The sequence below is a fragment of the Branchiostoma lanceolatum genome, chromosome 5 (genome assembly GCF_035083965.1).
Source record: "Branchiostoma lanceolatum isolate klBraLanc5 chromosome 5, klBraLanc5.hap2, whole genome shotgun sequence".
In the NCBI taxonomy this organism is placed as follows: Eukaryota; Metazoa; Chordata; class Leptocardii; order Amphioxiformes; family Branchiostomatidae; genus Branchiostoma; species Branchiostoma lanceolatum.
In genome coordinates this window covers 19,907,987-19,933,790 of record NC_089726.1, presented here as the reverse complement: position 1 = coordinate 19,933,790, position 25,804 = coordinate 19,907,987, and the positions used below count along the sequence as shown (strand labels likewise).

Sequence of the window (25,804 nt, the reverse complement as noted above, 5' to 3'; positions counted from 1 at the left end):
CAAGGTATGACATAAATAAAATACAACACGTTGTATTCCGCATCACCCACTGTCCCAGTCCTCCCGCGGGTCGGATCGCCCTCCGGCCTACGGCCGTCGGGCGATCCGACCCGCGGTCGGGCTGGAACCTCGGGTGATACGGAATACCCCGTGTTGTATTCTATATTGAATTTGGCCTCTTCTCGCTTCCAAGTAATAGTGTAAATATAGGTACAGATGTGCTTCAAGGGTTTGTTTAAAGCCATTAGAAATATGAACTTATTGCTAAGGTGTATAAAATGGAGAAACATACATTGCATTAGTTCATAAAGCTCAGCTCTCTCGTCGTTGTATAAATTACATTCTACTACAAAGTGTTGCTCATCCTCTATCCTATTTAGATAACAATGCCTACATATTCGTTGTTCCAGGGGAGTGAGGTTATGACGTCCGGTTTCAATGTGAAGTCTGTGACAGCTGATCCGGAGTTTTGAGACGGCGGTCCTATGCCGTATATTTTCAAGACTTCGATACTTTCCTTCATTATACGTGGACTTGAGCAGTCTGTAGGATCTCAGTTTGTTTTTAGCGGATCCACATTTGTTATCATTGTGTATTTCTTTTAAGAAAGTTTGAAAGTGAATGTCTTTCAAACGTTGATAGATGGAATTAATGATTTATTAGTCTTGCTAAGCAATTTCAATCAGCCTTTTTTGCACCATCTTGCAAGATCATACTCAGGGTTAGGGTTATATAAGGAGCTAGGGATGGAGTTGGACATCCTGCCAGTAGCCCAAAACAAATGAGCATTACCTCATCCTTGACCGTTATGGCGGCACCTTGTTTTATCAAGACATCACAAGTCCCGGTATGGCCCTGTTCGGCAGCCAAATGCAATGGTGTCTTCTGGTGCTGTAGAATTGGACCAAACAGAGTAACTTAGTGTATTGGTAATGGCAGGCAGAGATAGACATCTAGAAACAAGTGACTATGCTTCTTCTGATGAATATGAACAATAAGACGAAATACAATTTGTTTGTAGCTTAACAAATTTAGTCACCTCCTCGCTATACTGTCATCTCGTTGACCATATCACGTCAATCGCAATTTATTATTTTCATTACAGTAACTTACTCCTCTTATGCTTGAACTCATCCCATCGAAACTGTAGATTGCAAGCAACTTATGTAAGTCCCTAAAAGGGAAAAACATGATGTGTTGTCGAATGTTTACGCTCTTAGTACTAGGCATTTTCTGAATTACATACTTTGTCCCTCGCCTCCAGGTTAGCGCCATGCTTCATTAGCAGCCCTGCTACGTCAGTCTGCCCGGCCCAGCAGGCCACATGGAGAGATGTCAGATCAGACTGGATAGAGAAACATTTTAGTGAAGCTGATTTTCCGATTACAAAAAGGATGCTAAACTTAAGAATCAACATGGAAACAAAGTCTGAGAGGAAAGTCTACACACAAGTTCATCTAGTAGTCTGCAGAGACGACTTGTGCTAGGAGGACTGACCCAAACGGTAAGTTGAACTGTCTTAAAAGTTTGTAATATAAGCGCTACAATGCTGAATGACGAGCAATTTCCACATGATGGCGGTGATAGTATCGAAATTGGCACTAAATCCTACCTACACGTAGCTATATAGATTTGATGACTTTTGAGAACTTTCCACAAAAGCGCCAAATTAAGTAAGTACATACATACATATAAATTGCCTTTGGTTATCCAATCGCGTTGTTTAAGCTTCCAAAATGTAAGGAAAATTAAGGTTAGACATCAATTTGCCATCACATGCAATGCGAGAAAGGCTAAAGCCAATAAGATCTAATAAAGAAACTGGCCTATGATTGGTCACATGAGTGCCAGTTCATGATACGTACCAATAACAATTGCCAAGTTCTCATCTAAAAAAACTGCAGGTTCACAACAACTGTCTAAAGTGGGTGTCTCGCAATAGAGTACTAGACTGTGCCAAATTGCGTTATGGGCATACACTGATATGACTTACGGGAGGAAAAGGGTCTCAGCTCCGTTAAGTCCATTTCAGGACCCCCTAGCCATTTGGGCGTTGGTCACCTTAGCAACGCATGGATACAACTTTTAATCCTGATTTCCCCTATTGTTTGATAATTGCTACCTACCTGCCCAGTGTGAAAACTGCCCATTACAGGAGGGGTGCCAGTGAACCAGGTGAGGTGATACCTGGCACCCTGTGGAGTGTGAAATGTTTGGCTGTCTGGGAACCGGTGCTGGATGTGTATCATAGTTGACAAAGGATTCCCTGTGTCTGGCTAGAAATTTTCTAATTTGTGTGATGCTCATATATCAACATTACTAGTCGATTGTTTTATCAAATGACCATCTTCATTACATATAGCCTGACATAAAACCTATTATAGATAATCATATAAAGGAGAACCTAATGTAACCTGAATCTATAATCTAAAGTCTGATAATTCCCCATGTTGTTCTGGATGTGATGCCGGTTTTGTTTGTTTTGATGATCGATTTTTATTCCAGAACTTTAAAATTTCATTCCAGAACTTTGGGGAATAATACATTATTATATCCAACTTTTGATATAGGTAAACCTCCCACAAAACCCTCTTTTAGCTAAGTTGGAAGATATTACTATAGACAAGGAGGCTTTATATAGAAAACCTAATATGTAAAACCTCCTTGCCATAAGGTACAAATTGTAGATTAATTTCAGTGCATTAGCACATCTAACCCTCGTGCATCGGGGAACAACAGACTAGAAAGGCAACATTTGCGGGCAAATACAGCATGTTTAGCCATACCATGCAAAAAATTGACTGTCCCAAAATATCAATGGACCATTCTAAAATACTTCCACTAAAAAAAAGGATCACCCCAGTCCAAAATTGAGTTTAAAAACAAGTAGTCTCTCCATACAGGGATGGAGTCTTCCAGTAGTACCTCAACACAATATGGACCAGTCCAAAACCATATCCACTTAAACAAATACACTTCTGCTAACAAATGGACTTTTTCATAATCACTCCAGCTCAAAACGAAATGAATAATTAAAGAATCCTCCCCTTGCAAGAATTGGATATTCCGTGCCATCTCCATGCAAACTAGACCAGTCGAAAAATATCCGCTCAAAATTACACTCTTGCGCATAATCAACCCAGTTCAAAATTGAATTAAAAAAGATTAACCCCAGGGAAGAATGAAGTTTTCCATAGTATACATAATGATATATATGAAGATTTGACAGGAGAAGAAGGAAATGACCAAAAATAACATATTTCAGCGATAGTATGGGTGAAATATAAAAATGTGACACCCCTATGTTTGAATGCATGATTCAATAGGTTTCATTTTGGTTGAAAATAACGAAACGAACAAATTGTTTATTTCAAAAATCGTTTTGAAAGGCTGTATGCTAAACATTTGAATGAGGGCCAGTGTACATGATCAAGGCAGACGTATGCCAAATTTCACATCATTTTGGTTTAATACATAGGAACTGGGGATGTGTATCTTTGTTCAAACAAGAAAGGCAACATTTGCAGAAGCAAATGCAACATGTATCCCCCAGCCCATGTAAAAAGCGACTGTGGCATCGAGGCTAACGTTTGTTGTATGTCTGCAATGTTGGTACATTGTATTTGAATAGATAATTGAATGGAAGACCAGTCAGAAGTGGATCCCTCCCAATTTGAAACGCTATGCATGGATGGGCTCTTCCAGGCACCCATATTCATACTGGACCATTAAAAACCACCTTCACCAAAAAAATGGACCTTTTTGATAGTCAACCCAGCCCAAAATTGAATTCTTAAAAATGTCCCCCTCATACAATAATGGACTCTTCCAGTGGTGTGCGGACCAACACGTATTATGCAAATTTCAGAATGTAAACAACTAGAATCTTGTTGCTGAAGATGTAGATTTTTTCTGCGGAAGAATTTCCGCAATCCGAGAGTCCAGACAATTTTTCATTACGCAGCGAACAGTTCTTCGAACCGATAGGTTTTGCAAAAGTTTCACAAATATCTGCTAAACGTACCGCAAATTTCTGGTGCGCATTTTGTGACCTGTACTGTAACACTGACACATACCACCATTTAAACAAGAGCTTGAAAAAAAATGTTGCTGAAGAAAGGATACACAGCCATGTCCCTCCAAATGTCCCCCCGTTCAATAATTATGCGCCACGCCAGCTGCACGTGCTCGGGGTCACTGACCTTTAGGTCGTGTTGTTCAACGTAAATGTTCGAGCAAATTACAGACAGCCGCCGCGTACCTTCAGCCAAATTACCATTGCTTTGTGTTGTACAGCCGCTGATGTATTGTTCGTTTATACTGATACGCTATGTAGGCCCTTCTCAAGCTATTTTACGCATTCTCAGCGGCAAATTTCTTTGAATACAGCACGCCCGCCGCCAGCACGTTGCACATATTTTTGACCGTGTTGACCGCGGTTAAAATAAAGAAAAACATCGTGTGTGTCGAAGAATACCACCAGAAAAGTTTTGAACCTTCTCAATTGCACATAACTTGAGTAGGTCACAACAATAACAACACAAGGATGGGAGCCAGGGAGTAGTGAAGTTGTGCCTGTCTGCACCTGTCAGAGTACTAGTAGTGCCCCTAATTAAATTGTCTATTTTAACCGATCAGGTTGAGCTTTATAAACCGTGTGTATGTTACAACGCGCTCTCTCGTTGGCTGGCCGAATTAGTCCACCTGGCCAGATGAATAAAGATGTGACCTAAAGGTCGGTGACCCCATATGAGGAAAATAGCCGATGTTCTCCCCAAAATACCCTCTAAAATCGTATTTTGAAGTGTTGTATGCCGAAAGTGCGAACGGGATTCTTTGAATATTTGTTCAATGTACCCCCATAGCAAATTTCAGGTCATTTGGATGTATTTCCAGAACACAAGAGGCCAAAATGTACGTTTTTGGTCAGAAAAACCTCAATAAAATCACTTTCAAGGTCAATATCGAAAAAAAATGAAAAAACGGTTGCGGGTATTTGCCTATACTATCTTTGTACCAAATTTCAGGTCATTTGGTCAAAATTGACAGAGATGATTCGATTTGAAGATTTGACAGGAGAAGAAGGAGAAGAAACCTGAGTAAAAACAATATGTTGAGCCATACTAGGTATGGCTAAACATAATAAACCGGATAGTGCATGTGTAAGTGTAGTTAAATTGTTAAACAAATTAAATTGCATTTTGATGTTATCGTTGTTCCTTATCCCCTGACCACTTTTTTTAGAAGTTAGAACTTGTCATTACATAATTCCTGGATACCAGACTATTTTAGGACCGCACAGGCTAGATCCTGACGGGTTCAGAGCCAACCGTGCCTGCCGTGCACTGACCTAGTTCTGATACTTTATTAAAACTTAGATACATTAATGTGATTTGAGTGGAGATGCCAGAAAGGTTTTGATATGTTTATGACAAGTTTGAAATTGTGAAATTTATGTTGTCTTTGGACCTTTAAAAAAGAGCTAACACAAAATAATGTTTATTGTTTCTAAACCCAAGCTGTGTTGCGTATTTAAGCTGTCTAATGCATAATTGACAGATACGAATCCCTATTGTATCTCCTGTTGATATAATCTACCTTTGACAATATTATATACTATTAGATAGTGCCTTCATGTTGTTTGAAATTGAGCATTATACAGCCTAGAACCTAACCATTGTATAGCACAGAACCTACCTATAGTTTTTAGTAGTTTGATATGTGTATACGTAGCCAGTAGTATTTTATTTTTGCCTTACATTGTACCTGTTACAATCGTTGTGCAATAAACTTTGACTTGACTTGACTAACAGTTACTGCCTGGTGAGGTGTGAACAAGCCAAGAACTGGCTATTGTTCTCCCGATGCAGTCTGCTACCCTGCCATCAGGGTGCTATGTAAACACATTGATTAGCTGTATTGTTCACTTATCCAAACAAAAAGATCATATTTCACCTCTGGAGAAGGCAAAAGTTAGATTTTTTACATCTTATCTTTAACTAGCTTGTGGGCCTCCATATAATGATACTTTGTATGGAAAAATACCTCCTTGGAAAGTAGACAAAATTTACAGAAAGATAGCAGTGTGACCAGTGTGGTGCAGATTCCCAGTACTTAGCTAGGTGTTCATGAATATTCAATTCTTGCCATTTTTGTTAACATTTTGAAGATACATGTATCAATAAAAACCTTTGTTGCTATGATACTTGTACCTGTGGTCACACTGCACTGTTGTAGAGTAACTACTGCTTAATACATAGATACCAAATTTGTCTGGAAAATGTGTACTTTGAAGGCCCACACGAGACTTGAAGGTGGCAAAATTGAGAAGTCCTTATCATATGAATATTTTTAATATCTGAAGGCTAATTGTAAGATCAAAATATCTTAGAGATGTCTACTTGATATGGAGCTTCACTCATTGCCAAAAATTTTAGGAAACAAGGGTTCCGCTACCTCATATCTCCATGAACTATTCTGTTTATGCAAATGACTTACACATTTACTTCTTGAATTAAACCACATGCATGTTCCAAACCAAGTGTACATATTGACATGGATGCCTGTACTTATTTTGGGCGAAAAGATACTAAGATGCAGAATATATTGGAGGCATAGTGAAAACGCACCGTGTTGACAAGAAGCTACTGTAACTGCAAAGAAACTCCTCACAAATAGATATCCATGTACGCTCTGGATACATGACAGAAGTTAAAACTTGCAACAGATGGTTTTAACTTCAATAGCGAATTTATGTTAATTTAACGTTACTACCAACGTAGTTATGATGTACAAGTTATAATGTACACCATAATGGCTTGACAATTTGTCTAGTAGAATTGAAGAGTATTACAGTTATCTCTAAAACCTTTCTACTAGGAAAATTCTCAAACTTGTAACTGTTATGCTATTGAGTCAAACTATGAAGAGACATGGCCTCAAAATTTAGTAACCTGTCAAATATGATAACCATGATATGATAACTGATGATTGACCCATAGGGTTGCTTTGCAATCATGAAAGCTACTAGCTGTACACAAATATCTGCATAACTATATGTAACGTTGGTTAACATAAAATCGCCATTTTTCCGATAATGTTTGATTGAAATCAATCTGGCAGAACAATAAACCATCCTTTTTTCTGTTATTCTGTCAGTATCATGTATTACCTTTGCACTAATGCTATATATGTTAGATTTTCTTTCTAGTCGTGCTGACACCATAATATTTCAACTTGAAACTAACCTTTGCCGCACGCAGAATGGCAGTGCTCTTGGACAGGTGCGAACATTATTCCGGGAGAGAAGATTCGTCATTATAATATGCCGCTAATTAGCTTTTATACAGCAGCTGTTGTGCCCATCTTGACTTGAAGAGAGTGCCTGGGTCATATAAACGTGACCAAAGAAAAATAAATACACGACAAAACGGTCGTACCACATACATCAGGCCTTCGGTAACAACCCGTTTGCTGAGTCGGTAGAACGTCACTCAAAGTCGACATCCACCGTCATGGCAACGCGTAACGTTACATTATTCATGGAAAGTTAGCTGGATGCCGTAGCAATGGTAATACTACTATGTCCATGTGTTCCTTGTTGTGTTAGGGGCAAACTTTGAGGAAAATATCGTCCTCAGTCCACTATCACACGCAACATTTAGACAAAAAAGTGTTCCTCACAAACCTTTGTCGTCTGCTTGACAACAGGATTCTGGGTAATAATATGGCGGCGGGAAAACACACGTGCCGTAGGTTGTAGCAACAAAGAGGAGTTTTGATGATTCATCACACTAAGAATTCAGTTGCAGGTTAGCAAAAGAGATTGTAATAAGTTGTCTTGGAAATAATTGTGTTTAGCAGGAAACGGATGTGACGTTTGTCTTATAAACCAGCGAACAACCGTGTAGTGTGATTCTCCCACGAAGCCCCCAGACTGTGTCAATAAGGGACGGAGAGTTTTTGACGTCGCCAACTTCTTATGCATGTTTATCGAACACTGCGCGGAAAGCCGAATTTCAGGGTCAGAAATTGCCTTACACGTTCATGGAAATTCTGCATTTCCGTCAGAATCATGGGATTTCGGACCTGTTTACGTTGCGCGTCCGGTCCTGTACGTTCCCTAGATTCTCTCGGAGATGGACCACTGCCGTGTACGGTGCGTTTAAAGGGCCTTACACACCCGGACATATACGCTTGAAATGACCATACACTGCAGGAAATTCAACGTGTATTGGTCCGTGTGGCGATGTAATGTGAATAATTTAGCGGCAATTATCACCTCATTATCTCCCCGGGTTCTGGCCTATGGAGTGCGGCTGTGCGGTATAGCAGGAAATTCACCGTGTTATGGTCCGTGTGGCGATGTGATGTGCATAATTTAGCGGCAATTATCACCTAATTATCCCCCCGCATCCACCCGGTTACGCCTTCAATATTTCTTTTGTCATGGAAAGCGGCTTCAAGGCTACTGCCTCCCTCCCTCCTTTTACTGGATTTTGCCCCCCTCCCCTCTTTCCACATTTCTCAGTTTTTTATCAATATCGTGATAACGCCACATTTATTCCGTCTGAAATATCGATTATCAGTGTTAACAAAGATGTCTCATTTTATTCATGTCGTTAACCACCGGCTCTTCGGTTGTTCGGATTGAGATTGTTCGGGTAGTCCTTTGAAATGCCAGCGTCTATTTGTTCTAGCTTCTAGAAGACGTCGTCATCTGCTCTCGGCTGGGCGTGAGTGGCGCAGAAGTGTCGTACTGAAACCTAGCCTGTCGAGGTAGCTTAGTCCGTATGATTTGCCGCTTCTATAGGCCTATTAGAATGAGGTTCGTTCCACAATCCAGACGGACACGCCGTTGTAATTTCTTCATCCGACAAAAAGTCCGGGGCAAAGCCGTATATGTAGTCAAAAGTCCGGGCTGTAGTGCTTTACAAGGACGTCGGAAATGTAGCTCCATGCCGCGATGTTCTGCATTCAATGCAAGCCCCTTGTCTCAGTCTCGTCGTAGAATAGTAACCAAGCTCCAAATAATCCCGGGCATCGCTGGATAGAACCCACGCTAGTATCCAGACACAGGGATAGCGACAGCACACATCTGCACACAACCACACGGACTTCTCAAATGCCAACTGAAATATTTGAAAATTATAACAGGAGCGTTGATTGGTCCTGGTTTTTAAATCACGTCCCAGAAGCAATGCTATTGGTTGTACATTCCTTTACATAATTTGCATGGACATAGACACAATTATCTGTGAAACGCCAGGTATGTCTATTGTATACATTTAGCTTTGAACGGCCTGATTACTAGTATTTCACAGTTACACAATACCTGCCAGGGAAGGTGTAAAAACATGCGGCTGTGTCTTATCGACAACAGCTTGAAAAAGCAATAGGTTCGTTAGCAGTACAAAGTAACGTTGTAAGTATATCGTACTATCGACTATATAACTAGCGACATAAATTGAATAAATCGAGTCCAAATATAACATGTTTTAGAAAAATATCACTAAAAAGCTATGGACACCATTCATTGCAAGATGAACATGTGTGTGTGTGTGTATTGTACCAAGGAAGTTAGCACGGAGACACGGACCTAGTGCCTATGTTGATAGTAATTCGTGTGTGTCGTGTGTCGTTAATCTTTCTTCTTATCAAAGTGATACGCACTGTAGTCCAGATTTATGTGACTTTAAAAAACACCTCAGTCTATACACGAAATGAATACAGAAAAATAAGATTGTTTGTGACCTTTGTCTTAGAAAAAAAAACATACAGCACATAACACATCAAACTGATAATTGTTTTTACAACAGGCACATTTTCACAAAAGCACAGCTTCACATCAAGGAGGCTATATAATGTCCTTGTTCACATCAACTAAGGACATTATATAATGTCCTTGCATCAACTCGTCGATTTCAGAATCAGATAGACCATGGCCTGTTGTTCATCTACCCGTATACCATCTACTAGACTGTAAAACAAAATCCAAACATTTTGCTTTTCATATTGTTTTTTCGTGTCGGGGAAATGTTATGACGTTACGTCGTATACCATTAGAACCACAATTGTATGATTTAACCGTGGGTTTGAGACAAACTGTCTTATTCCAAAACAAAGAAAATCTATTTCTGCTAAACACTGAGATTGGGTTGGGGGTGTAGACGTGCCACACAAGGCTAAATGTTACGTTCTATAATTGCCTTATTCTATTGCCCAAGTATTCATCATATTGGGTTCGATTATTTGCATGGCCAAATATGGACGCCCAGTGAAGACTTGTTAGCATAAGCTGACCTCTAGCCGCGGCGACTCCAATGGTAAGACGTAGTTTGCTTGTATATCATTATAGTGTTCCGGAGGAAGACAATGTAATATTGATTTACAAGTAAAATAAGCCTTTCCACCAGAGTCGCCGCGGCTAGCTGACATCATGGGTTGCTTTTGTCCAGAATCAAACATTTATAAACATTAGCTTTCCTTTGATAAAGACAAAAAAGCATATCATTCAGTTTGTAGATAACATTATGCATATCAACACTGCGCTGGACAGACAATTAAACTCAATAAGCATTCGAACTGCAATGTAAAGCTTAATAGTACATCTTGTTTATAATTAACGAATAACTTCACGCTGAATCGGGTCACCTATTTCTAATGAAGAACATTGAACGCCGGGCGCTCGTGGTTTCTGTCTAAGAAAAAACGCACCAGACAACACAATACACATTCAACCAAAGCAATAAACTGAATGTTTGTATTCACACCAAGAAAATGACTATTCTACAACAGTACATTTCAAATCAACTTGTAGGGTTAGGTCTGCCACTGTGATGGAACTGTAGCGTATGTTATCTATACATCAGATAGAGCCGCTTATGTATCGACTTCGTTAAACAAGAGGGTCTGTGATTTTTAGTATAATACTCATTTTGCTTTGAATGTTTTATCATTGGGCATTTGGACATCGGTTTTCGTGTCGGGAAAAAAGTTATGAGATTATATCATATCCTAGTTAACCGCCTTTTGTATATTTCATGATCAGCTGTGGCTTTCGGGCCAGGGCGGGTTCCTGAACGGGCGCGGGTTTCTGAGCGGGCGGGGGGCTCAGCAGGGCGGGCGAGGGCCTCAGCAGGGCGGGCGGGGTCTCTGGCGGGCGGGGGTCTCTGGGCGATATAAAGTCGCCCAGCTCAGAACGATCGCGACCGTCGTTTGGATCTAGCGGCGTCCCGCGCGGTTCCCCGTTGGAAATGTCGGCACGTTCAAAACCCAGCCTCACTAATCATGATATTAGTGTTTTGGGAGACCTTTCTTGTCGACCTAGGTGGATTTCAAAATAAACGACATTCAACATATTGGAACGCTAATTTTGTTCGGACGGACGATCTGCAGCTGGTAGAAACGCTTCTATCTCGCTTGTAGCAGATGGCCCCTTTAATATACTCATGAAAATTAGATCACGTTAATTCAAGCCATTTTGTTCCGCTTTCTACCAGTAGAACATAATCTTACGTCAGTAATGCACAGGTAATTGTCACCTAGAATGCACGAAAGGCCGTATATAATTGCCATCCTTTTGTTATCCATTTTCCACTACACGTCAAGTGTAAGGGTGCCGTAAATTCCCATCCACTTTCCAGGTCCAGGTGTGTAAGAAAAAATCTAGGACCGGACACGGTGATCCCTGAAACCCATGTACACAACCATTACACGGTGAATTTGACAGGTGTGTAAGGGCCCTGATACTCCTTGAAATTCGACTTTTAGAGCAGTGGAAGCTTTTCAGACAGTGTTCTGAATACGTTAGTCTATCCGGTTTGCATTGCTGGAGTTATAACTGATTTTGCATCTAGCACATCTCCCTAAAATACACCGTTTCTAAAAATGGCGAATTTAAATACCCCGCGAATTTATGTTAGCCAACGTTACATAGTGATGAAAACTGCTGCAATAGTTTTTCTAACTTTTTTTGTTGAAATTTTGTTTGCGCAGTAATATGTCATAGTCTGTATAGACTGACTGACTATATATGTACATAGTGATGAAAACTGCAGCAGTGAGATTATACACATACACAAACCTGCCCAAGGCGACCACCCGGGGGACCGAGCAAAAACGGTCGCGATGGACAGGTGGTCGCCATGAAGAGGATTCCACTCACAACATGTTTCCAGGTCAAGGTGTTAAAATACAGTGTACTACGTAGATGGATGGAAAATTATGTGATTTTAGACAGTATGACCCCCACCAGGTTCAATTCTCATAGACAAAAAGATCCTACAAAAATTACATTTTCCGTTATCGTTGGAATGTTTGTATATCGTTAACGTTACATCGTGTACAAATTTTCGTCATAATTTTGACTGCAAAACAATGTTTGCCACGATGATCTCGCAGGGCCTCCCGCACATACGCACATACAATCGAAGTTTTAAGCACATACAATCGAAGTTTTAAGGCCTACGATAAATCCCTTGAAAACACCTGCTGACCCCAGCCTTTTTTGGGCGCCGACCGCTGGATAAAAGGGGCAAAAGGTTTTCGATCTGACAACTGAAGATGAACACGGAACGGTGTGATTTCGTCGCGCCGCGCCACACCGCCAAACTCTTGGCGACCGCATCGAAATGTAAGTCAGTGCACGGCAGAACGCAAAGCGTCCAATAAAATACATAAAGGTTTGTGAGATTCATGAAATAAAAAGAAAATAAGAATATTTATTTTCATCAATAACGAGAGTATTTTAAATGTTCATACACAGAAGCGTCGTGTTTTACAAAGGTCAGCGGTACGCCAATCTGGGCCGTGCCAAAACCAAGATGGCGTCGGGACCAAGAAACAACATGTTTCGCCCGATGTTTTGCCCGCCGCGAAGTCATTTTTCGGCGGAATTTAGTAAGATACAGACACATTTTTGTTGAAAATACAAGAAATGGCTAGTAATGTCTCTGAGATCTGACTTTTTGACGCCATGCACTACGTAAGCGTTTAGAAAATTGAGTTTAAACCGAACAGAGCTTGCGGTAAACTGTAAGATTACGATGGGCACACCAACATCGATATTAAAGTATTCACAAACATTTGTATTAACAATGTTTATAGTGGGAACGTTTTATTAAATCACTTCATGGAGGAATCGATGCTATTCCATACATTTTTGTCCGTCACGGTCTTAAAATTATTTCCGCCAAATCCGACAGCAAAATGATCCGATGTCACCACACCCTTGGAAATGCGGCGGCCGCCATGGGCAGGGATTGTGCTCTGTGCGGTCCCAATTCGTGGCGGTCGCGGTCGCGTTGGACAGGTGGTCGCCTTGGGCAGGCAGCTTAATGCTTGTGCCTATGGGGAAAAATTTCGGGACCGAGAAAAAGCGGTCACCATGGCCAGGTGGTCGCGTTGAAAAGGTGGTCGCCTAGGCAGGTTTGACTGTATAACATTACTGAAACCCACTACTTCTTTGTAGAATTGAAGAAGAGAGTGCTACAAGCAAATAAATTTTGGGAAAAGACATCGTGACTTTTCCTTTTAAGTGTGCTAACCAATGCAATACTTGTGCACTCAGTATTACACATCCTCATGTAAAGGGAATTAAAACCAAACCTCCTTATCCACATAACTGCTGTTGATCCATACACCATTGTTATTTAATTGCAAATAGTAGGGTACAATGTCGCAAAAGTATATTACCTAGGTACATAGGTTACCCTGTAATAGCATCAGTCTCATTGTACATTTTCTTTCTCCACACAGAACACAAATGTCCTGACTCTATGACAGACACCTAGTGCTGACAACTGTGCTAGAACATCCTGAGAGACAAGAGCAGTATCCATCAAGGTGGCTATAGAGTACCTACATCTAATTATAGGACAGGACATGACAGGAGTTGAAACTTGCAACAGATGGTTTAAATCCCAATTGCAAATTAACATCAGTACCAATCTAGAGTAGAGTAGAGTAGAGTTATCTAGTTATCATTTAGTACATATGTACAGCACAGCAATACTTGACAAATTGTCTAATAGAATTCAAGAGTATTACAGGCAATTTACATCTCTAAATCTTTGCTGTTAGCAAAATTCTCATACTTGTATATCATTGAGTCAAACTGTGTGAAGAGATATGGCCTCTAGATATGCTAACCTATCAGATGTGATAACTGTTTTGTAACATTGCTCGCAACCTTCAAGGTATAAGTTTCTTGATAGTTAGTGTTAGCAATAACAATAGCTGTTGTAAAACAGATGCCTTCATACCTTCATAGTGATGAAAATTGTAGCCTGTGCATTATATACACATGTATTACTCAAGGCCACCACTTCTGTAGAAAGTTGAAGAAATGAGATCTATGAACAATTTGATTTTGGGAAGAAATGATGACTTGTGCTTTTGATTGTGTTAACTGGCAATAGTTGTGCACTTATCACACGTCCTTACATACACTGTTGTTGATACCTTTACTTCAGACAATACACTCTGTGTTACATCATGATTGCAAAGAGTAAGGTACAAAGTCATAAAAGTATGTTACCTATAGCATCAGTCTCATTGTACAGTATCTTCTTTCTCCATACAGAAAACAAATGTCCTGACTCTATGACAGACACCTAATGCTGACAACTGTACCAGAACATCCTGAGAGACAAGAACAGTATCCATCAAGGCGGCTATAGAGTGCCTTTCATCGGGGACAGTACTTTATATAATACATCTTTACTACTTCTGTTATAGACTTAAGCAATCAAGGAAAATTAATTGCCAGGTACTGAAGTCAGGTGTGTTGATGTGATGACTGTATAATGTGCATTATATATTCGAAGGTGTCCAATCCGCTCAATCTAGTCCTCACAATATGAATGATTTTAAAAATGTGCCATTTTAGGTCCTTTTATCTGCAGTGTATCTCTTTATGTTGAAGACATATAACGTAATGGTTTTACATTTATGAGTTTGTTGTCCCACGTTGTAGTGAACTAACATAAAATGTATTGTCAATTACCCTAAATGTAAATTTTGTCAAAAGTTCAAATGTCCAACCTTTCACGGTTTTCCATGGAGAATGCTCTATTTCACCATGTCCAATAAAAGATTTCTAATATTAGATGTCCATTGTTTCGAATATTGTCATTGTTTTGTGGACGAAATAACAAAATAACAAATGTTAGATTGCCTGTTAGAAAATGATGATAAAGGTAATCACATCGTAAATAGCATGTTTGATGTAAATGCCACATATAACGTTGTGTAACGTTATATCTCCCGGACCGTGTTTCCATTGTTCTGTACTGTAGTGTCATATAATAACGGCACAAGAGCATGACATAGCCGGGAGATTATGTTACCAGTGTCTGCTGCATGCCATAAAAATGGGGCGGTTCGTGACGGCCGACGGAAATACACTGTTTTCGGCAACGTTGAAACAATACTACGTGAGTAAGATTAGCCTAAAAATAATACCTCTCTGGTTTGTCCTTCATGCACCGAAATCAGTGTTCGTTATGAATCTATTTCGTAGAGTAACAAATTCCAATGCGGTTCACCTCTACCCTTCTCCTCCCTTCCCCAAATACTCATGGAATCTGTATTTACTTCTGTTGGACTGAATATAACGTGGCCCGTTACATTCAGAATCACGAGGAAATACTAAATGAACAGGACACCATATACACGACGGCAGTGTTCCTTATTGTGTAAATGTCTCCGAGTCATGGAGTTCTCTGACCAGCTCGACATCGATGTTTGTCCCTTTCCTGACCTTGTCAGTGTTGAGTGGATTTTGTTCTAACGTTACGGACATCACAACTGAATGTTTGCGGTACTATGTTGGACCAAGCAAAATTATAAGCAACTCCCCTCATCATGTAAGTGTGGCTATATTTGCGCTGTGGGAGGGGACGTTTGATTTCGAACGCGGTAATATTACCCCCAAAAAAACTTTCCGTAGCGTGACTTGAGTCAGTTCGTTCACCTAACCTCTCAAAGGTCTTCTTCTGTTGAACTTAGATTTACAGAAACGACTTGATAGAATGTTAAACGTCCAGGATACAATAATGCAAAGCTTACACGGTGTATTTGTTCCTTGTTGAGTTCTTATCGACGATTACGTAGATTCAATGTCGTGTGATCGGCAGCTAATGTTGACATTTCCCAGTCATATCTATCCGTACACAATTGTAGCAGCGAGTACTGCTAGTATTGTACGGACAACAGGTAAGTGACGGACGTGAGTCAGGCGTGAACGCGTGAGCCACTTACTACTGCATTAGTACTCTAACCTTAGCAAGTACGACAGTTGTGGTAAAAGTCTGAGTCACGGATACCCAGTGTCATACTCGGCTACTCTACTCATAATTTATTCGACTTTGCCGTGTGGCTGCGCCACGGTAAATATAAAATATACATCTGAGATCCAGCGTTATCTATTGTAGTGTTATGAAATGTAACACTTTTATTGTGTTGGGTTTTGTTGTCCGTGACGTCACATATAAATCAGGGAGTACTGCTAGTATTGTATGGACAACAGGTAACTAACGAACGTGAGTCAGGCGTGAGCCCGGCACTACGGCACTAGTAGTAGTACGGCAGTTGAGGTGTATATTCATTAGATTTATTATCTCCATGAAAAATGGAGATATAGTTTTGGGTGTGTCTGTGTGTCCGTTTGTCTGTCTGTTTGTTTGTTTGTGTTTCCGGACTACTGTAGTCAGCATAACTCAAGAACCTCTTGATGGATTACGATGATATTTGGTATGTGGGCAGGTGTTGTGAAGCCGAAATTCAAGGTCGATTTTGGGCCCCCTGGTATGTGACCTTGGTACTGCAGCAGAACTTCAATTTTTGTATCTCTTGACGTGCTATGGTCTTGATTTTTTGGTGGCAGATAGCTCGTGGTGTAATGAAGACGTGGTGTGGGTTCGGGCCCCCTAGCAGCTTGCAATGGAATTGCAGGGGCGTCATCGTGAAAATCATCTAAGGAGAATAACTGAACAAAAGAAACGACGGATTTCCATGATATTTAGTATACAGGTAGCTTAGACAGAGATGTACACAATGAAGTGCAAATTATGCTAATTGGGACTTAATTTGCATAACTAATGAGGAAAATCTATATTTGCAGTGTTTTCCATTATAAGACTCAAGTACATGTAACAGATGTAGCTTATGGCAAGTGGATCATCAACAGATACCAATTATTCAAATATATTCCTAATTTGCATAATTAATGCAAAAGTGCCATAATTCATCTAAGAGGAAAATTATAGGACTATCAATATTGCAACATGTGTAAGTTAGATAAAGGTATTTATGACCAAGCATATATTATGTACATGTGTAAGTCATTTACATTAACAGAATATTTCATGGAGATATGAGGTCGTGGAACTCTTGTTGTGTTAGGCTTTCCTGTCACCATTTTGTAACCTGAAAAGCTTGGCAGCGGCGGTGGCTCGTTGTACCGCGGGAGCATCTCGCTTTTACGTCTGCCCGCCATGACGGTCAGTGTCGAAATGAGTGGTGTGCCTTCAGACAGGAAGGTAAAGCACTTATATACCCATTCTGAGCCGGCGTTCGGAGCGCCGTTCCACGCCCCGAAGTATGTAAGGCATCGCCTTCTACACCGAACTTTTGCGGAATGTCACATTCTTAGTTCTGTATTCTAGATTGAATAAGTGTCCCTGGCTGTGTTGTAAAAGGTGGAAAATGGATGAGCAGTTATCGTTTGCGCTCTTTCTGCAATGTTCATTGGCCTTTGTCTTAGTGGCCGACTAGTCTCCCCAATGTACAAATTAAAATCTCCCGATTTACAACACACACAGTGACACTCATTCAATTTAGAATCCACGGACATCCTAGACCATGAACGCCGTTGGTTCGAACGGGGATTTAGAGAAGCAATAAATGAGAGGATGTACAACCCCACCCTCAACAGGAAAGGGGGTCTACGCGTCGAACTTTCAGGCACTTGGAATAACGCGCTACCCCCTCCTCCGACGAACAACATTAGCTCCCAAAATAACAGGAGCTAATTGATTCATTAGCATACAACCTTGTCTTGACTTAGTATTCTATTGAATCATCTAGAATTTTCTTTGCAACATTAACATATCTATTCAGAGGTTTGGTACAAAACCTGTTTCTGTCAGATCTTTCTTTAGTCACTGACGAAAGATATCGGATGCTGTCTGAAACGTCTGACTGTTTCAATATTTCATCCAGTTGCTTAAGTAACTATTTTTGGCGTAAAATCGATTAGCCTACCGTATGTCTCGGTCTTGTCTTGGTAGTATCATAGAGCCCAGACTCCAGTCCCTTCCTAACGGTCTCCAAGTTACCTCTCTCCACAGCAATATAGAACGTGTCACGGTCCATTTTCAGCTGTAAACATAAAATAGACAACGTCTCTCCGGATCAAATTTGCAGGAAAAATGTTAGAAATAATTTCGCTGCAAGTGTCTATCTATGCACTTATTCACAAATTTGGAACTACGTATACGTAACAATTATGAGGTAAGTCATGTTTTCACACAATCGCACCACTGCAAGTTCCTCAGTGGCAAGTCACCCTATCATTTTGGTTTTAATGCTCAGTGCCGTTGAGCATCGATGCCGTTGATCATAAGTAGTACGTTCTAAGATGGCGACGACGTTTTGATCTCCGCAAGACTCTGTTCCTCAAATTCAGAATATGCGGTACTTCAACGATCCATTGACTCGATATTGAATCAGCAATCGGAGTGCAACTATCCTGGGATACCAGCTAAGTCACAAATTGAGACCATTTTGACGAAGTCGGACAACCGGAGGGTTTTACAAAGTAAAGTCATAAGCCACGCAGGAGAAAGACAACATCACGACATCTGTGTCACCAAATCTGAGGTACAACTTGGCGGGAAAATCTCAGTCTACAAGTCACAGACTCTCTACACCTCAACCCTTAAGTTGTTGTAGCTAAAGCTTTCAAATAGTAGGACGAAGGCAGATAAACGGTGGGTTCGTTCCAATTAATTAATCAACACAAGCTTACAACCATGCCTACTCGCGGTCAGAAATGTCAATCAGAAGACGAGGTCGTTTCTGTTGGGACAAAACAAAGCATACTATGAAGATCTCATACAAAGACAAGTATCACTGTCCAAAAATTAGACTACAGTTCTTACAAGCTTAAAGCCTCACTGAAAGAAGCTCTCGCAGACGTCAACACACTGATCATGAAGGCCACCGTAGAGTTGGTGAAGTGTACCAGACCTCAAGACGCACCAGAGATTGCAATTAGATGGATCTTCCCCTACTTACCTTATTACAATATTATATGGACTAATTATACTACTTCAATCAAACCACTGCGTAAGGTATAAAAGCGATTTGTTTGCATTGCCTTGATGTCTCCTTCCTAGCAAACTTAGCGGCTCTCTTTCATGATTTGAAAGTCGTGACGGTATATGACATTAACAAACTACAAACAGCCATTTTCGTCCATAAAGTAATCCACAATAGTCCCAATTTATCAGTACATTTCAATGACTTATTCACATTCAACTCAGATGTCCACAGTTACAGTACTCGAAAGCAACAAAATTTAAGGCCAATCATGACAAAGACTAATTTAAGAAAATTCACATTTTCATAGGCCCCCCGATTTGGGACAAGCTAAGTCAATCTCAACGAAATTGTCTATCCCTTCCCACTTTCAAAAAACATCTAAAAAAGAACCCGATATATAAGCCAACTACAACCTCCTGATTTATTTGTTTTCCCTGTTTCTTTTTGTGTACACTTATTTGCGAAACATTTGGTATTCATTATTATTGATATTCCACTTTTACTTTTGTTAGGCACTTAGCAGTTGTGTAATACGTAATTTGATTTTCTTTTACTTCTGTAAATTTGATATGTCATTTGATTGCATTATTTCATTAGTAATTATTTAGACTGTTGGTTTTCCTTACTTCATTATCTATCTATAATGTTTACCTTTTCTTCGTCTGACTTTGTTTACTTAAGTTAAATTGATATCATGATATAATCAATCGTAGTTAAGGGGAAACCCTGGATAAACCCTGAAGATCCTTTAAGGTTTTTGGTTTCCCCTGCATGTTTTTTTTTATTTACTGTTCATTTATGTTTAATGTACTATTTACGTGTGAATAAACAATAAACAATGCTATTATAATAGCATTGTTTATTGTTTATTCACACGTATATAGACGTGACAGTTCTAGTTCATCAAATATAACGCTACCCCCTACTATCCGCCTACAAAAGCACACCGCCACTGGTTATTACGGTGGCCCACAGATACACATACAGATCTTTTTTCGCTTTTTATCTTCGCCAAGAAGATTATGTTTTGGGTAGCGTTTGTGTGTAAATGACCAGCATAACTCGAGAAGACCTGGATGGATTATCTTGATATTTGGTAGGTGGGTAAGTCTTGATGAGACCTAGAAATGAACTTCCTGTTTTGATATCTCGTGTTCTGGACATGCTATGGTCCTGATTTTTGAGTGGCAGATAGCTCTTTGGACAGAGAGTAAGTGGTATAGGTTTTGGCCCCCTAGCGGCTGGAACTGCAGGAGCAGGTTTTGAAAGGGAATAACTCAAGAAGGGCTCGATGGATGGTCATGCTTTTTGGTATGTAAATAGCTTGGGTGATGAATTACATCATTAGATACTTATCATGCAAATCTGTATCTAATTTGCATAATTAATGAGGGAAGTTTATATATCCGCCAAATTTCATGATAGGACTCTAAAATATGTGACATATGTAACTGAGAAAGAGAGAAATATTAATAGATATCAACTATGCAAATGAAGACCTCATTTGCATATTTAATGAGAAAATACTATAACTTAAGATGGGGTTGAAGAATCATCATTATGTTCGGTATGTAGATAACCTACGTGATGCTTTGTATGATTAGGTGATAATTATGCAAATAAGATTCGAATTTGCATAATTAATGAGGCATGTCAAAATCCCACTGCGTTCCATGATATGACTATTCAAATATGTGACATTTGCAACTGATGAAGAGAGGAAAGTTCATAGATAGAAAATATGCAAATGAAGACCTAATTTGCATAATCAATGAGAAATTTCTGTAAATCTATACTGGTTAACGACTGCAATTTCATACTCGTGGCGTTTGGAAGTTATGTGAATGTGAACATCGTTGAATCAAATCATGCTAATAAGGACCTCATTTGCATAATTGATGATTAACGTTAGTGCGACCTTCTTTGTTAAGCTCATTCTTTGGACAAGTTCTGTTATAAAGATGATCAACTGGTATAATTTGTAATCAATGAGAAACACCCACAATAGGTCAATCATAAAGGTTAAAATCATTGGGCGAAGATATGAGGTTTTCTGTCTGTTTCAGTTTCTGTGTGTACTATGTTTTCCGTCGCTCTTTTTGGGGGTCTTTAATTTCGCCCAGAATTGTGTTGTTTTTGTCTTCCTGTTTTTTCTATGTGATTTTTTTTGCTGCCTTTTTCTGGCTGTTTTAGTTTCTGTGTGCATTTGTTGTTCTTATGTGAAATCGACACAATCTTGCAACAACGTACCTTCCCCGTTATGGGGGCTCATGGGAGTTAAGGTTCGTGAAATTATTCATTTAAAATTGCTAGGAGTCACTTTTTAAAGCTATAAGTATCCTGTTAGAAGTATCAACATTACCAGCCTAAAAAAGAGGAGTGTAGAAATATCTACACTATGACTATTTGCAGGGAATTGGAGGCAACTTTGGTTTTCCATTTTATTTGTTTCTTCTACACCTTTTTTTCCGTTTACTCGATCGTGCCGGTTATATCAAGTCAAAGCCTTCATTTTCTTTCAACTTATTGTCGAGCCAGAATTCAGCATGAAGGTAACTTTAACTTTAACTTTAAATACCCCTCGCATTTTATCATTTTGAAACACTGTACTGCCAGCTTATTTGATTAATGCAATGATCCATCTGAAAGTCGAGCTATCTAAAAGTGTATCAATGCAATGGTACAGACTTAATCTACACAAAGAAGCAAGTGGATACAAATTGTATTGCCCACCTGTCCCAATTTTTGAGTTTATTAATGCAATGATACATACGAAACACACACCCAGTTTTAAGAGTATAGAGCTTATTAATGGAATGCTACATACAAAACACGCGCTGTTTTAAGAGTGCATCAATGGAACGATACATACAAAACACGCGCTGTTTTAACCCTCATACACCCGAGTGGGGTCATTTTTGACCCCAGGCGTGGATTTTGATGTGCCATTTGAACATGTTTGATCGAAAAAAATTCCTTCCGTGACTTCGCCCGTTGGCATCTATTCTAACCTCTCCTAATTTTCTAGGGAGATAGGTACAATACTGTAACGACAACAAAGGTGGGGCTGCCAAAAATAAGTTAAGATCATATAGATTATTTAAAACAACCTATAATGAAGAAAAATATCTAAGTAATGCAAATATGAGGGTCAGGAATGCAGTTACAAGACTAAGAATCAGCTGCCACAAACTACATATTGAAACGGGAAGACATACCCGCACTCCTCTAGAACAACGATTATGTAAACATTGTACTTTGAATAGAATAGAAAACGAATGTCATTTTGTTGTAGAATGTGGATTATATACCAAAGAAAGAAATGAACTGTATAAGCTTGTAGAAAACCTATTTCCCTACTTCACTCATTTAAGCACTGTACAAAAATTCATATTCCTAATGCGACTAGACAAACCTCTCATTGAAAAACACGTCTGTTCTTTTATATCTCATATAACAGAAAAGCGAGGAGAAGTAGAATTTATCTGATAGTCATATTCTTTTTGTATCCGTTAACTGTACTTGTTATTTTGTTTTGTTGTGACCTGTACTTAGTCAAGTGTGGCAGAAATGTGCAATAAAGGTCTTCATTCATTCATTCATTATAGAAGGCAGTCTGGAGTGATTCCAATGGGGTCATTTTTGACCCCAGCAAAAATAATGTGCTGTTTTTGAGACATGCCCTCTGTAACTCCTAAACTACTTATTGTATGACCACCAAATTTTTAGAGGATGATGCAGATGTAAATTGATATTACCATAACAAACTTTGGGTCATTATGACGTAATATGACGTCATTATGACGTAATTCTATGTGATCTTATCCGCCATCTTGGATTTTGACCGATGACGTCATCAAATCAACCAAAATATTGATATTACATCAGGAAAGTTACAGTGGATTACATAAGATGATAACAATGTAAGAAAACAAATGTGGTGTACCAACAAAGCCTCGAAACGCCATTGTTTGAACTGAAATTATTAGATTTTGTGAAAAATGCTTGTCAAAAACCCTTTGCCATGGCAACACGGAAAACGATGAACTTACTTTATTAATCTGAAATCTTTGTCCAAGTACATTTTATGACACATCACCAAATTTGGTGGCTCTAGCGTAAACCGTTCAGGAGTTATGCAACATGAAATTTGGCGTGGGCCTAAAAAGTCCCCTCCCGGTCTACATTCATACCTTAACATGACAAAACAGTCCTCTTACATTGGTGAAGCAACGTACGGATAACAATCAGCGAAAAAAGTGAAAAGGAAGATTTTACTGAACAAAACATTTTGGGGTCATGTTTGACCCCGATCAGTCATTTCAGTCGCAAAAAGGGTTCGGGTGTATGAGGGTTAAGAGTGTATCAATGCAATGATATATACGAAACGCGCTGTTTTAAGAGTATGTCAATGCATTGATACATACAAAACACGCGCTGTTTTAAGAGCTTTTTAATGCAATGATACATACGAAACACGCACTATCAATGTGAAAATACGCGTTCTGATGCTTGAATATGGTTCTATGGACAGGTGATAGAGTACAGGTGGTTTGTGAGGTCACGTGGACTGCTCCCGACCAGGTGTCGCTTCTTAGGGACGCAAAACCCGGCCAAGAGCGCCCACGTGTCTCACTTGGAATAGCCAGGGAAAAAAGCAATAAGAATAACCCTGTACTTGTGGGCCACCGTAGGTTATGACCTTTTGAACCACGCAGAGGCACTGCAAGTCTAGCTCCAACCTCAAGTAAACACTCAACCTCCCTCCACAAGGAATCCCCACCCCCCCATGCAGCCAACAATACCCCCGAAGCTAAATGGGCTTTTCCAGTTACCACCACCACATGTCAGATCTTTTGGCATTCACATAATAACACAAGAAAAGACATCATTTTAAACGGTTGTATCCCAGAAATATGAAGGAAAAAAATTGCCATCTCGACATACTTTTACCTAAAGAAACCCTTTTACCTGGCACAAGTAGTGAGCACAAGGTTACGTACAAACCAAACAATGAAATCCAATCGTTGTGTACCAAAACAGATTAAATTTCACGACAACACAGACAGTTTCTTTGGTCAGAGTTAGGGTTACACAGTGCACATAAAGAGCCATGGCAACGAGGGCGTTTAAGGTCAACTGAATATTAATTTGCCAATAATGCCCAACAAAAGCCAAACAGACGCAGGTAGCTACGTAGAAAATTCCATAGAGCCGTAGAAGAATGTTTGAATGTAAACATCTTTTAAACGTTGGCTGATGGAATTGATGATAGGCGACATGTTTGTTCCTGGGGATACTAAGGGGCTCCAAACGTAGGCAAACCGCATTTTTCCAGTATCTTACGAACACCGGACGCCCAGATTTTTACCATTAGAATCTAGCTGAAATTGACATGAAAGGGCGCCCGCTTGCAGACTGTCGGCTTGCACGTTCTGGTGCATTCTGAGGAATTGTTTGATGGCGTTAAGGGAGGCCTCTACTTGAATGGGGTGCCTCCCTAACTCCGCCTTGACGCATGGTTACTGAGCTCGAATTTCTGAGCCATAGAGTAAAATAGGTTTTACACTGGTAGCAAAAAGTTTGGTTTTAGTTTGTCTGTTTGTAATAAAAGTATTACGATCAGAATTTAATTTAAAAGTTGGAGATTAGAATACGATTCTTACTTCTGCATCTTGAATATCCCGCTTCGACACCGCAAACGTCATTCCTGGCCCCTGGGATTCAAATTAGGGTCCCCCGACAGGCTCAACTTTCGGTAACAACTTAGACTTTACCGCCATATACTGTGGACTGGTCTTTCCTCGGGCTACCATATTTCATGGAGTTCAGGGTGACAAACTGACAATAATGAGATAACTATGTTCATTATGAGAAATGTCTGTGTTTTAAGTGCCTTTTGTGTTGTCATATGTTGACCCGATTTACACCTGCGTAACAGCAAAATCGCGGAAGTGAACAACCAGATAATTCTTCATTGCTCAACTCGCCAAAACTTGCAAAAACCCGACAAACCCTCACCCTCAACTCCTGCTCATTGGATGTCAGGGGAAGTCTTACCTTTGAACTTGCATACTCCGATGTGTAACATTCTTGTGGAAAAGCTGCTGGGCCCTTAGGTATAAACGATTACCTTGCTCAGATCTAGATCTCTCTTCAAGTGCGACGCGCCTGCTCAGAAGCCGCTAGTGACGTCAGGGGCTAAATGTGGACTATGACCTGCAAGCGCTGGTAAACAATGCTGGCCTCATGGCTCATATGTTGCCTTGTTCAATTGCAAGCCCCTATCTCGGTCGCCGGTCCAGTGAGATAGGGACTGAACATAAAAACATATCGCCATTTCGCCTTTTGTAAAATGTTACGAAAAGATCCACAGGTGTTACACAAGCACGGCGGTCGATTGTTCACGTTGTTAGGGTAAATTTCCCATTGTAAGGAAAGATATAACATTTCCGGGGCTCTTGTTCGTTCAGGG

General features: G+C 39.9%; 1 protein-coding gene across 2 annotated transcripts in view; it reads right to left on the bottom strand.

Moving 5' to 3' along the window:
- Positions 1-25,517, bottom strand: part of LOC136435640 (uncharacterized) — a 66,305-nt gene extending 40,788 nt beyond the window's left edge. For both annotated transcript variants that reach the window (XM_066429288.1, XM_066429289.1), the window contains exons 1-4: positions 25,390-25,517; positions 18,268-18,384; positions 1,247-1,345; positions 793-891 (exon numbers count right to left, since the gene is read on the bottom strand). In XM_066429288.1, the coding sequence (XP_066285385.1) occupies positions 793-891; positions 1,247-1,345; positions 18,268-18,378 (309 nt within the window). In that variant the 5' untranslated portion in view covers positions 18,379-18,384; positions 25,390-25,517. The remainder of the gene's footprint in view (positions 1-792; positions 892-1,246; positions 1,346-18,267; positions 18,385-25,389) is intronic.
- Between the last annotated feature and the right edge of the window lie 287 nt (positions 25,518-25,804).